The sequence below is a fragment of the Pogoniulus pusillus genome, chromosome 18 (assembly GCF_015220805.1).
Source record: "Pogoniulus pusillus isolate bPogPus1 chromosome 18, bPogPus1.pri, whole genome shotgun sequence".
Taxonomy (NCBI): domain Eukaryota; kingdom Metazoa; phylum Chordata; class Aves; order Piciformes; family Lybiidae; genus Pogoniulus; species Pogoniulus pusillus.
The window spans coordinates 9,129,292-9,143,433 of record NC_087281.1 but is presented as its reverse complement, the minus strand read 5'-3'; the positions used below and the strand labels follow the sequence as shown (position 1 = coordinate 9,143,433).

At 41.8% G+C, this 14,142-nt stretch overlaps 1 protein-coding gene across 3 annotated transcripts in view; it reads right to left on the bottom strand.

Annotated features, from left to right (window-relative positions):
• BABAM2 (BRISC and BRCA1 A complex member 2) overlaps positions 1-14,142 on the bottom strand; it is a 185,843-nt gene that overhangs the window by 122,132 nt on the left and 49,569 nt on the right. For all 3 annotated transcript variants that reach the window (XM_064158350.1, XM_064158349.1, XM_064158348.1), the window contains one exon: positions 7,420-7,494. In XM_064158350.1, coding sequence (XP_064014420.1) covers positions 7,420-7,494 — 75 coding nt within the window. The remainder of the gene's footprint in view (positions 1-7,419; positions 7,495-14,142) is intronic.

The following is a 14,142-nucleotide window of genomic DNA, read 5'->3' as shown; positions in this document are numbered from 1 at the left end:
TTAATAAAAAAAAATATCCCAAAGACACTCTTTAGAGCTGACAGCTCTTATGTGGTTTTTTAGCTGCTATGAAAACGTAGATGCTTCAAAATATTTTATAACAAATAAAATCGCTGTTTTCCTAGATCCACAACTTCCAAAACAGCTCAAAAATGTTCACTACAAGAGTCCTTTTTAAAATTGTTGTTTTGTGGTTTGTTCATTATGCAAGCTCCTCTGCTTGGCATCTGCATGCTTCTGGCAAGAGGCTGCTACTCTGACACTGGCCAGCATTCTAAGGAAAGAAACTGTTCCTCCACGTTACTCCATTTAGTACTTTTTGATGATGAAAGTGGAAAGCTAAAGCCAACCACAAATTTCTGGGCACAGGCTAAAATAGGAGATTCTTAGAGACAAGTATCAATGACATCTCTTCTTGATAAATGTCTTCTGTACAGACAGGTTACATTTATTTTCTCAGCCTACAGACTGTATTATTTACTGGCTCCAGCTACTACCAACTACTCTGTTTTGAACACTACCAGTACTAACTTGCACAGACCCACTTCTAATCTAAAATCTCAATGGCTCATCATAAATGTCTATTATAAAGTTGGCCTTAGAAGTATTAACAGAAGAAACCTAGACAATTTTTGATGATTCAATGTCCTGTTGAAGTTATTTAACACTGAAACAATAAGCAATCTAATGAATATCATACTGACATCTACTTTTAGAATTCCAACTATTTGCTCTGAGTGCTTGCATACATGTCAGGGGAAGGAACACATTATTGAACCCAGTTCAGGAAGTTCACTTTCTGCCTCTGTCACAAAGTCTTAGATAGTATACGACTAAGAGCAATCTATGTATGACCTTAAATGATGTCACAGTCAAAGTATTGTGAGAACTATCACAGTATCATAGGAACATCAGGGTTGGAAGAGACCTCATAGATCATCAAGTCCAACCCTTTACCACAGAGCTTAAGGCCAGACCATGGCACCAAGTGCCACGTCCAACCTTGCCTTGAACAGCCCCAGGGACGGCGACTCCACCACCTCCCGGGGCAGCCCATTCCAGTGTCCAATGACTCTCTCAGTGAAGAACTTTCTCCTCACCTCCAGCCTAAATTTCCCCTGGTGCAGCCTGAGGCTGTGTCCTCTTGTTCTGGTGCTGGCCACCTGAGAGAAGAGAGCAACCTCCTCCTGGCCACAACCTCCCCTCAGGTAGTTGTAGACAGCAATAAGGCCACCCCTGAGCCTCCTCTTCTCCAGGCTAAACAATCCCAGCTCCCTCAGCCTCTCCTCATAGGGCTTGTGCTCAAGGCCTCTTACCAGCCTCCAAGTCTTATAAACTGCCAATCTTCCTATTTCCAAAAGAAGCAAAGTGGGATCTGGCACCACACACCAAGCTTCATATGATGTACAGCATTGTCATTCAATCCAAGAGAGAAAACATACATACTTTATGGGAAGACAGCCAAATAGCATACACTGCATAATGCTCTCTGCTCCTTTGAGAGGTAGCTGCCCAGCACAGTGTAAAACAGTCTAGTGTCAAAAAAATAAAGTCAGACCTGGACTTAAATTCCTTCTTGCCACTGACTTCACTACTTTAAGCCACTGCACATCAGGTTTTAACCAGTCAGCTACTACGTTTAAAAACATAATAAAACATTATACTTTTTTCAGAACACTTAGCCTAATTTTTTGAGTTAAACAAGAGAAGTAGTGTTTTTTATACCAACATTTATGTTTTTGTGCTTTCAGCAATCTAACACAAACCATAAACACTGACAAATACAATAAACTGCTAAAGTTGACCTGCAAATTATACTTAACTATGGTTTGCTCTCTATCATGAAGGGAGGTTGTAGTCAGGTGGGGTTGGTCTCTTCTCCCAGGCAACCAGCAAGAGAACAAGGGGACACAGTCTCAAGTTGTGCCAGGAGAGGTATACACTGGATGTTAGGAGGAAGTTGTTGGCAGAGAGAGTGATTGGCATTGGAATGGGCTGCCCAGGATGGTGGTGGAGTCACTGTCCCTGGAGCTGCTGAAGAAAAGCCTGGATGAGGCACTTGGTGCCATGGTCTAGTTGATTGGCTAGGGCTGGGTGCTAGGTTGGACTGGATGAGCTTGGAGGTCTCTTCCAACCTGGTTGATTCTACGATTACTCAAACATACAAAAGTATTGCAGTCTGTTCACAGCACTCAGAATTTGTTCTACATCACAAACAAAAAGTTGCATTGGATTTTTAACAGACTCCCAAATGATGAAATCACAGCAAGGAAAAAAAAAGTCAAATATGTTCTTATCTTTCAGTTTGCACTTGAGAATAAACCTTTCCCATTGACCGTCTTACATGCAACTGTTTGGCCTCTGGCAATATGTCTAGACAATGTCTGTCATTTGCTTCAGTCCTAAAAGATATGAACTAAACACAATGGTCATCACAAGAAAGCTCTTCAGAACAAAAGGAAAAAAATGGATTTAAAGATTTTTTTTCACATCTTCTGCAAAAAGAAATTAGGGCTGCTTTGCTTATTTTGCTTACACTTGAATAGTAAGACATTATTGTAAGGTTGCTGGGGTTACAGCTTCACAGTTGAATTGGTCTAGGTTCCAGCTATTCACCAGGGCACAAAAAGCAGGTACAGGCAGCTGAAAATGAGTCAATGGCACCCTGGCTTGGATTAAAAATGTTGTGGCCAGCAGAAGTAGGGAGGTGATTGTCCCCTTGGACTGGGCTTTGGTGAGGCCACCGCTCGAGTAGTGTGCTCAGTTTCAGGCACCGCAATATGAGAGAGCTCTGGAGGTGCTGAAGCAGGTTCAGAGGAGGACAACAAAGCTGGGGAAGGGCCTGGAGAATAAATCTTACCAGGAGTGACTGAGGGAGATGGAGATGGATAGTTTGAGTTAGAGGAGGCTGAGGGGAGACCTCATTGCTGACCCCACAGTGTATATTTAATTAAACATCAAAAAAAGATGGCAGCAGAGGAAGTATAACACAACTTGGAACTTCACAAGTTGTTACAGAGAAGCTACTGTGTAAGGCTGGCTATGGATTAAAAGATAATTCAAACACATTAAGAGTGGCTGTCAGGAGGATGGAGACTCCCATATTACAAGGACTCACATGGAAAAGACAAGGGCTAATGGGTACAGCTTACTCCTGGGCAGACTTGAACTGGACTCCAGAAGAAAAGTTCTCACCATGGACAACAGCTAGACATTGGAATAATCTCCTAAGGGAAGTAGTGGACTCTCCTGCATTGGACTGGTTTAAGACTCAGCTGGGCCAATTAATTTAAAGTATACTGTACTAGTTTGAGCCTAGCTAGAATGTTTTGGTGAGAGGAACTAGATTACAGGCAGTGAAAGGAAAACAAGGCTGATGTCTACCTCGCTCATAGGCTTGCTGAAATATATAAGAACAAGAAATAAAAACACAGATAACCACTCTCACTTCTGCTGCTGATGAGCTCTAAGCTGCATCTTACTCTCTAACCTCACCTTCCACTTTTTTGACTAATCCACTTTGCTCCCTAACCCCCCTGGCTGAACCTCCATTGTTCCTTGGGACTGGGCTAAGGTTGAGAGGGGTAGGGGGAAGGTGAAGGGGTGGTTGGGAGCCCCTCCTGGGCACTCAGGTTTCTGGGAGGGCTGTTGTGTTTCTGTATTCCCTTTTCCCTTATCTATTTCTGTCTATAACTGTATATACTGTAAATATCTGCTTGTATATTGTGCTACCTGTAAATAAAAGCTTCATTCATATTTCCAGAACCAGCTGAGTTTAGTCTGGGTGACTTTGAAAGGGGAAGGATGGGGGGGATGGGGAACACCCAAATCAACACACATACAATAGCCTAGGAAGGTTGGGCCAGATCTTTGGAATCATTTCCAGCCTGTCCTGTGAAATGCTACAGTTAAACATTAGCTCTTAACAGACTAACAGCCTTCAATTGTTGACTGCTCTTCTATCCTTCAGGGTAATATACTGATAGTTATTTCCACTGTATCAATAGACGCTCTATCACGAATCATAAGCCAGAAGGTAGCACTGAAGCCAATATAACTGGCAGATGTAATGGAAAAAGCTCCTATGTTATTGCAACAAATCAAAGACCTGTTTATGCAAAAAAAAAAAAAAAAATCCAGAAGAAAATCAGCAACAACAAAGGAAAAAAAAAGCCACCAACAAAACAACAACCAAAAAAAAACCCCTGTCCAACACACCCAAACAAACCCCCACCCAGTCCAAAGACATGGGCAGCTTAAAAAACATAAACTGTAGTTTTAAAAATAGCTCTATGAAATTTGAAGTAGTCAGAGCATTATTGTTTCAACCACACCAGATGAGTTCCAATTCTACCTGCCTTCATATGAGATGACATTCACATAGCTGATAATGTCAGAATACCAGAAGCCAGAGGCAGCAGAGGCAACAGATCCATGCTTGCTACAGAGCACACTCTGACATAATCTAGGCTGGAGCCTGAGTCAAAGCCATTCTCCTACGGTCAACAAACACTACTGGAACAAAGCAATATCTCTTCTCTTGTGGCTACTCATCCAGATTACATGTCACCTCACCACAGACAGCTAACTTGTCAGTTTGCATAGTAGAAGGCAGCATAAGAAAGCTAAGGGTTTCATCAGTACACTGCCCACCAAGAAGGACATGCTGTTGTAAAAAGTCAGGCTTCAACATACAAAAAACCCATTCACTTCAAAACCCCACAGCTAGCACATTAGTATTTTTGAGATGTCAAAATAAAGAGAGACTGGGAAACTTTGGTTCTGTGCACATCACACAATCTACATATGCATGCAATAGAAGTACAGGTTTTCCTTTTGACTAATGAGTCATTCAGTGCTCAGGCTGAGCAACACCCCAGGACACAGCTGTGGAGCACTGATGATTTATGCAGAGTACACCTACTTTATTTTGAGCAGGTAGAAGATAGTTAGTGAACACGATAGGGAATTACATAAGGAGGAGTATGTTGTCATGTATTAATATCTTACTTCTTAGAAAGAAAAGCAGAATGCTTCTAGCATAGGGTCCCAACATGATGACAGTTACTTACATATGCCATACATCACCCTCCAACCCCCAAGTCATGCAGTTTCCCTGGAGACTGAAGCTACTGAAGACACTGGGGGTATGCACTTGTCCTGGAATTTAACAATTGAAAAATGTTCCTGGAAAATATGGCACTTGGAGTCCTGTCAGGACCACACAGCATGGTTCATGTTAGACATTCTCAGTCTCCTCTTTTCCACATAGTCAGAAGCAGAACACAGTGACCCTGCAGTCCAGGTCAACCTGTTGCATCCTGCTTCTCATCACCATCCTTCCTGAAAAGGCCTTAGCCAATCCTCTTAGATCTGCCTGGAAATGTTTCCATCAAGTGAGAAGAGAAAGTCCTGATGAAAGACAGCAGCTGGGAGAAGAGCTGCTACCATGAACAAAGGAAGAAACTGAAAATACGTGGAGGCTTTTGAGAAAGTTAAGAGTGGTTCATTAGTCAATCAACAAAGAGTCTGCAGAAAGCAAAGAGATCATATGACTAGAAACTACAACCAAATCATAGAATCAACCAGGTTGGAAGAGACCTCCAAGATCATCCAGTCCAACCTATCACCCATGCTGAGCTGAAACCTTTTCTGTTCCAGTTTGTATCCATTGCTCCTTGGCTTATTGCTGTGCACCACCCAAAAGAGCTATTTCCCCTCCAACTGACACCCTTTATTCACCCAGACAGTTACTCTCACAGAGTAGACATGCCTGCCTTTATTTTCATGGTTCTTAGCTCAAGACATCTTATGTGAAGAAACTCAGAAGATTACTCTTGTAATTCTCATGTAGCAATAGTTGAAGACAGATCTAACAAGAAGAAGAGGAGGTAATGGGATCCACACTGACAATGTTATCTGAACACATTAGTTACTGAACATTAAGTAGATGTTTTTATTTCCAAATATTTAAAAGTAAATGGCTAAGGAGGCAGACGTGGAGATCAGAGAAAAGAGGGGTGTTGGTAAAATCAGGTGATTCAAATCTTTTATGAAGTACAACATCTGGCACATTGTTCTTACAGTAATGATAGAGAGAATCCAGACCTCTCACTGTGTTTTTGGAATACAGTAACACTGACCTCATGATGGGCTTCCACAGTACCTGCTTGAAAGAGTCAATGTCCTCCTGCTGCAAAACCCACTCGTTCCAAATTATCCCACATTGATACTTTGTCACTAGTGTTTGGCTGTGAGGGGTTTTAGTTTGTTTGCCTTGGGGTGTTTTTTGTGTGTTTGTTTTTTGTGTGTTTGTTTTTCCTCTTAGCAAAGAAAGAAGTAATTTATTTACAACTAACACCAATATTCTGCAGTTCTACTTTCTAAATGTGCTGGTTTGAGGTTAATTGGAATATTATGATTCTATGATTTTAATGAGAGAAATTAGATTATTGGGTGTGAAAAGAAAATAAGGTGATGTCTGTGTTACCCATTCGTTCTGCTGGGACATATAAAAACAAGGGCACAGAGATAAGAGTCTCTGCCTGGCTGCTGCCATATTAACTCTTCTACCTGACCCTGCACACTTTCCAACCAATCATTCTGCTTCTAACACCCCTTGATGACCTTTCCAGCTCACCCTGCATGTAAGAGAGATTCTGAGATAAGAGAGAGGGTGGGAAAAGGGTGGAGGAGTGGTTGAGAGTCCCTCCTGGGCACTCCCGATTGCTGGGAGGGGTCTTGTATTTCTGTATTAACTTGCATATAACTGTATATAGTTGTAAAATTTTGTAATATATTGTGTATATATATGCTTGTAATTTGTGCTAAGCAGTGAATATAAAAGCTTCATTCCAGCCAGTTGAGTTCAGTCTGGGTGAATCCTTGTGTGTGGGGAGTGGGTGATGCCCAGAACCACTGCACTGAATTATCTTCATTGCAAACAATGAAGCAAAGTAATGAATGAAATGTTCAGCTAGCAGCACCAGTATTGACTTTCACTCTCTGTTAGGAAATGGTGTATTTAGTTTGTTTTTCTGCTTCTACTATGAAGACTTCTAGTCCAATTGGACTGTTCATTAAAAAAAAACCCCAACACTTACACAGCATGAAATTCCATAGAGTCACTTAAAAGATACCTAAATACCTTTGGATATGAACAAGAGTCTGCTCCTAATTGTACTGTCTAAAGCCCAAGAATATCTGCATTGCATGCCATCTTCTACAACAACCCAAATCCTGCAAGGTCCCTTACAGCATGTGTCCAACATCACCTTTGCAAAACATGATCCAATTCATTTTAGAAGTACTAGACTTTCAAACTCTTGGATAGGAGGGTTGCTGGAAAGCCAGTTGCTAGGAACATTTCAGCAATCCACACTCTCTCACACATACTGGCAACCTAGACATTCACTTTACCTTGAGAAGGTATGTAGGAATATTGCTGAAATCTACAGGCAACTTCAAGAGGAAGCGAGCTGAGAATTCACCAGTCTGTGGAGAAAAGGTAACATTAGTGAGACCTACTGTGCAAAATAACCATGAATTGAACCTTCTAATGGTTACATATTAACCAGGAAAGTGTGGGAGAGATAATACCAAATAGAGGGGCTGAGGTTTAAAACAGTATTTCTCGATGGAATAACTGAAGAGGAAGAAAATACTTCACAGATTTCACTTATGGTGTAAGAAACAACAACTTAAACCCCATAAACCAGCATTGCCAGCAAGCCAACAGCAAAAAGCAGTGTGTCAGTTTGAAGCCAGCTAGAATGTTTAGGTGAGAAGAACTAGACTACAGGATGTGAAAGGGAAACAATGGTGATGTCTACTTCACTCATAGGCTTGCTGAGATGTATAAGAACAAGAGTATAAACATAGATAAGGCATTCAGGCACAGCCTGGGCTTTGAGCTGCATTTCTCTCTAACCTCACCTTCTGTCTCTCTGATTAATCCACTTGCTTCCTAACCCCCCTGGCTGATCTCCATTCTTCCTTGGGGCACAAGGCAACGTCTAGGGTAAGGTAGAGAGGTGGGAGAAGGTGGAAGGATGGTTGGGAGCCCCTGCTGGGGACTCAGGTTTCTGGAAGGGCTGTTGTGTTTCTCTATTGCCTTTTGCCTTGTCTATTTCTGTCTATAACTGTATATACTGTAACTATCTGCTTGTATATTGTGCTAGCTGTAAATATAAGCTTCATTCAATTTCCAGAGCCAGCTGAGTCTAGTCTGGGTGATTTCCAAAGTGTGGGGGGGCAGGGAACACCCAGACCATCATACCAGAGCCGGCTGAGTCTAGTCTGGGTGATTTACAAAAAGGGGAGGGGGGGGGGGGGGGGGGGGGGGGGGGTTGGGCAGGGAACATGCAAGCCATCACAAGCAGTCAGCATACAGCAATGTGCATGACATAAGTCAGACTACACTTTCTTGGGCCCTAAATGTAGATGTATTTTGGCTGTACTAATTTCTGGACAAAGGTCGAGCAAGACCTACCAATGCTCTGAAAGCAAAGGCAAACATCTTGACAAATTTATAAGTATATATGTAGAGGTACCTGAAAGGATCTGCACTGAGTAGGTTAGACTGTATCAAAAAGTGGGGGCAAGAACTGAAGTAGAAGGTTTTACATAATTTGTTTTCAGAGTTATGGGACTCTTAACACACAGAAATTGCTTACTGAAAGTTACTCCACGCATCCCCTACACATTGGCCTTTTTTATGCACAAAGTGTATGCAAAGGAAATGGAAAGGATTTCCTTTCTGTTTCATACACTTCCTTAAAACCAGACTTTGCCCACGTGGTAATGAAGAAATGAAGTTAGTTCTCTTTGTAAAACAAATGCCTGATTTCCTCCACATTAATTTTTTTCATCAGTAACCACGCAGCAGCTACATTTGTCACGTTGAATTAGTAATAGAAGTTGTTACTTCTATGCCATTAAATACAAAAGGCTAGGAAATCTTGAGACATGGCAGCCAAGTATTTCTTCAGTTTTAAGACTGCCCTACTTTGGCGTGTGTAAGTTAGTTATATGACGACATAGAATTATTAATTACTTAAGAGGCAAGGGGACAAATCAACACCATATGAATATACAGCATTCATTCTCCTACAGTAACACATATGTACTACTTGTTTCCTGAACACAGTCACTTGGACCTAACTTTTTCTTTACTATGTTAAACATTTTGCACAGCCCAAGCAAAAATAAGGCTGTTTTAAGCATGAAGTGCATAATACACAGATTTTAACCAAGTGCACACACATCGCTGGTGGATATGCATACTGCAGTTCTCACTAAGAGGGTAAATGTAAACACTATACTCGTTTTGAAGAGGATCATAATTAGTGTGTAAGCAGAAGTCCAAAATAATGGAAGCATCCCTTCTATAAAATGGAAGGGATCTAGAGAGTCCTGACAGCAAACATGTTGTCTGTGACCACATTATGGGGGTGCCTGAATATCTCTAAGGATGGAGGTCACACAATCTTTCCAGGCAATATGGAACAGCACTCAGACTCCTCAATACAGAAGGGCTTATAATTCACACAGATGTTAGAGTGATACCTTTTGGGCCACTACTCTACTACATGTAGCAGATGTTATCAGAAGAAATCCACGCACCTACAAGGACATCTTGCCAAAGTCCGTTAACACCTCAAGAGGAAAGTGTTCTGTGCTGGTTTGAGGCTAACTGGAGTATTTTAATGAGAGAATTAGATTAATGGCAGTGAAAAGAAAATATAGTGATGTTTAAATCACCCATTTGTTCTGCTGAGATATATAAAAACAGGGACACAAACATAGATAAGACAGTGTCTGCCTGGCTTCTGCAGCATTAGCCCTTCTGCCTGTCCCTGCACACTTTCCAACTAACCATTCTGCTTCTTGACCACCCTTTCTGACCTACTTCAACTCACCCTGCAAGTAAGAGAGAAATCTTGATAAGGGATAGGGCTGGAGGGGTGGAAAGAAGGTGGAAGGGTGGTTGGGAGGCTCTTCTGGGCATTCTGGCTGCTGGGAAGGGTATAAGATTTTCTAAAATGAATGGTAAGCTGCTAAGCAGAGCAACTGAAGAATGTGATTGTTTGCTGAGTACAATTTCTTTTTATGGCACTGACATGAAATAAAACTGAAAAGGAAAAAAATGCTACAGAACTGGATTCCTTTGTTTTATGCCTTTACTTAGCAAAGATTTCATGCCAAGCAACTAAGCACGTATAGACTAAGACACTGTATTAGGCAGGTGTACAAGAGCAATGCTAATATCAGTGCCAGTTTGTTTCCTGATCTATGTATCAGGCATTAATACATAACTAATTCTACCTTCCAGTCACTAAACAAGAAAAAAACATAGATCTTGAATGCAATCAAAACCCTTCCAATGGCACCCTGCCAGTAACACCATTTGCTGAAAGGGTTTGTGTGATGTTAGGTTGTAATCAACCCTACTGCCAGTTAGCTCAGGACTTCTAAAATTTGTCTCTAGTAGTCACACAACAGAGGCAAAGTAATTGCACATGGAAACATTATGAAACAAAGTTAGTGTACACTAAATTAAAAGCAGACTCCAGCTTGTCCTGATGACACTAGTTATGGGAGGTTATTCTTCCCCTGTACTCAGCACTGGTCAGGCCACACCTTGAGTCCTGTGTCCAGTTCTGGGCCCCTCAATTCAAGAGAGATGTTGAGGTGCTGGAATGTGTGCAGAGAAGGGAGACAAAGCTGGTGAGGGGCCTGGAACACAAACCCCATGAGGAGAGGCTGAGGGAGCTGGGAGTGTTTAGCCTGGAGAAAAGGAGGCTCAGGGGGGACCTCATTGCTGTCTACAACTACCTGAAGGGAGGTTGTAGCCAGGTGGGGTTGGTCTCTTCTCCCAGGCAACCAGCAACAGATCAAGGGGACACAGTCTCAAGTTGTGCCAGGGGAAGTACAGGCTGGATGTTAGGAGGAAGTTGTTGGCAGACAGAGTGATTGGCATTGGAATGGGCTGCCCAGGGAGGTGGTGGAGTCACCGTCCCTGGAGGTGGTCAAGAAAAGCCTGGATGAGGCACTGAGTGCCATGGTCTAGTTGAGTGGCTAGGGCTGGGTGCTAGGTTGGACTGGATGATCTTGGAGGTCTCTTCCAACCTGGTTGATTCTATGGTTCTCTGAGAATAGATGCCAACCTTCTGATGCTGTTACTTACGTGTGCAGAAAAGTCCCTGACTTCTTTTGTATGTACAATATGAGAACTACTCTGGCAGTTAGGGCACTTGCATTTTATCCAGAGTGAAATGGCTATTACAGACAGTGCTCCTCATGGGGATTTAACTCCCACCCCCTCCCCCCCCCCCCCAAAAAAAAAAAAAGAAAAAGCCATGCAACATTTGCCAAAAAAATTTCTGGTAAAATACCAAGCCTGATGAACTCAGATGGCCACTGAACAGATGAATTGGCCTCTTATCAAAACATCAGCTGCTCCAAGAAGTGGAAATAAAAAAAACCTCTAACTTGCCATTTAGAATTCGTGTCATTCAGTCAAGATAATTTTGCAAAGCACTACTTACAAAAGTGTTCTGGATGAGAAGGGAGCAGCACCTACCCAACCCCAACCAGCATGGCCACAAGCAACATGTAGAGTCAGATGTATTTCTGGCTATGGCACTGAGAGATGAGTTAGTTAATGGGCATCTGTATCAGTTGGTACTCTGCCAGCAAGAAGCCTCAAAGATAGATGATGGTTTGTCATAGATGTTGGGAGGTGAACAGGAAATTGGAGATGTTGGAATGAAGGCGAAAAAGCAAATTTCTGTTCCATTTAGGGACACAGCACTGAACTCAAGCATCCTCTCCAAAAAATTTTAACACATGTACTTAAGATAATCATTTTCATAACACTGTAGAAGGTTCATTCATAGATTACTATTTCAGAAGTCTGCCAAGCTACTACTAATTCCTGAGAGACAGTAATATGAATTTCAATGACTTCTCGGCAGAGGAGATAACATGTATTCTACCTCTTGCTTTTCAGCTATTCTGCTGATGACCAAGACTAACAGGACAACTGTGAAGGACAGGAAGGAGAGCTACACAAATTAATTTCATAGTTTTGAGCTTTAAGACACTCAAGCAAGCTTCTGTGATGGAGACACAACTTCATAGAATCTCTATACCAGATTCTCAGAGTCCTCTTGATAGAAGTGATAGCACACCCTAGAGAAACTTCAAATAGCTCTGCAGTGATTAAAGGCATGTACCTCAGAAAATATTTAAGATTTTATTGGAATACAAATAAGCAACCAGATGACACCAAACTGTGTGGGAATGTTGATCTGCTCAAAGGTAGGAAGGGCCTGCAGAAGAGGCTGAATCAATGTGCCTAAGTCAGCTGTATGAGGTGTAACAAGGCCAAAAGCCAAGTCCTACACTTGGGTCACAACAACCCCATACAATGCTGCAGGTCTGGGGTAGAGTGGCTGGAAAGTTGCCTGGCAGAATAGGACCTTGGGGTGTTGTCTGAGAGCTGCTTGACCATGAGCCAGCAGTGTGCTCAGGTGGCCAAGAGCATTCTGGTCTATATCAGGAACAGCATGACTGGCAGGACCAGTAAAGCGATCATGCCCCTGTACTCAGCTCTGGTGAGGCCACACCTCCAATACTGTGTTCAGTTCTGCATTCCTTTCTACAAGAAATGCATTGAGGTGATGCAGCATGTCCAAACACAAAGCAGCTGGTGAAGAGTCTGAAGAACAGGTGTTATGAGGAGTGTCTAGGGGAACTCAGATTGTTTAGATGGGAGGACTCTGTTCTCTCTACAACAACCTGAAACCAAAAAAATATTCTTTATTCAGTCATCAAAGGCTGGTGCAAGATTCAAAAGACTTCAGTAGACATGGTATCTGTCAAAAATGATGACAAAATCTCAGTACAGTTCAGAAAGCCTTTGCATTTCAGTAAACCAGTTTGATGTTTACAGATGTGGAAAGCTGTTTGGGATGCAAGCTGTAGAGAATAATGTTTAAGATCAATGAAATATGATCCATAAAAATAAATATCTGATAAAAAAAATTACTTGGCTTAAAATTAAAAGCCCAGGTGACTTCTCTAAGAAAGTAAAAGCTGGTGAATGTAAATACTGTGAGCTGTAAGGTAAATATCATTGTGCCACCTGTAACTTAAGGATCATTAGTGACCTAAAGCTCTATTTTAGGCCCTGATAATAGGAAAGCTGAATTTTCATCAACTCTCAGACTTTATTTCAGAAGATACTGTTTCTGAAGATGTCTCTTAATATATATCTTAACAGTATGTCATTGTTGAAAACAAGAGGACCTGTTCAGTATAAACAGAATTAAATATTACCTGATACATTTTACTCCAAACTTCTTATGATAAATATACTAACAGCAGCAAAACCTGCTTTTTGCAAAGCTTCCTGTGTCAGAGTTCAGTTTATAAAACCTTTTAAAAAGCAAATCAAATCATAGGCAGACAAAAGAGCCAACACTGTCAACAGCCTCATTTTTGCAGGCTAAGGTGGTATAAGTAGCATGTTCCTACACAGCACGGCAAACTGCCCAGGCAAAGGATGTAACTTCAGGAAACAGACAAGGTAGTTTAATGTCTGACCGTCACATAAACTAAGTCACTGCTCTAACTCATCTCACATCCTCCTGTCAATCTGCACAAAACTAATGGATGTTTGGGGCTTGTTTGTTTGTTTGTGTTTTTTTGGTTGGTTTTCCCCTCTCCAGTTTAGGTTTCTGAAACAACCATCACAGCTCAGACAAGTGCCAGAGAGATATAGGCAGCTGCAGCTAGCAATTAAATCAACTTAACTGTAATGGAGAAGCATACCCTAATATATCCTGCCCTTAAGCAGGCTGATTTGCCTGGGTAGAGAGTCCAACTGTCTTACTTTGCCTCGCAAAACTTCTGAGCAAACTCAAACTTCCACATTATGTTGTATTGTGTCCTGTAAAGAACTGCTGAAATGTCTGTACACCACTGAAGTTTTCATCTCTAAATCAGATGAAGTAGCATCAGGTTGAAAGACAGTTACTCACCTGGAAATCTGGCTCAACCAAGGTAGTGGAATGGCAGGGATGCACAAACCAGGGAGTACAGGAAGCAAGAGAGAGTCAAACACAACTTTTCACC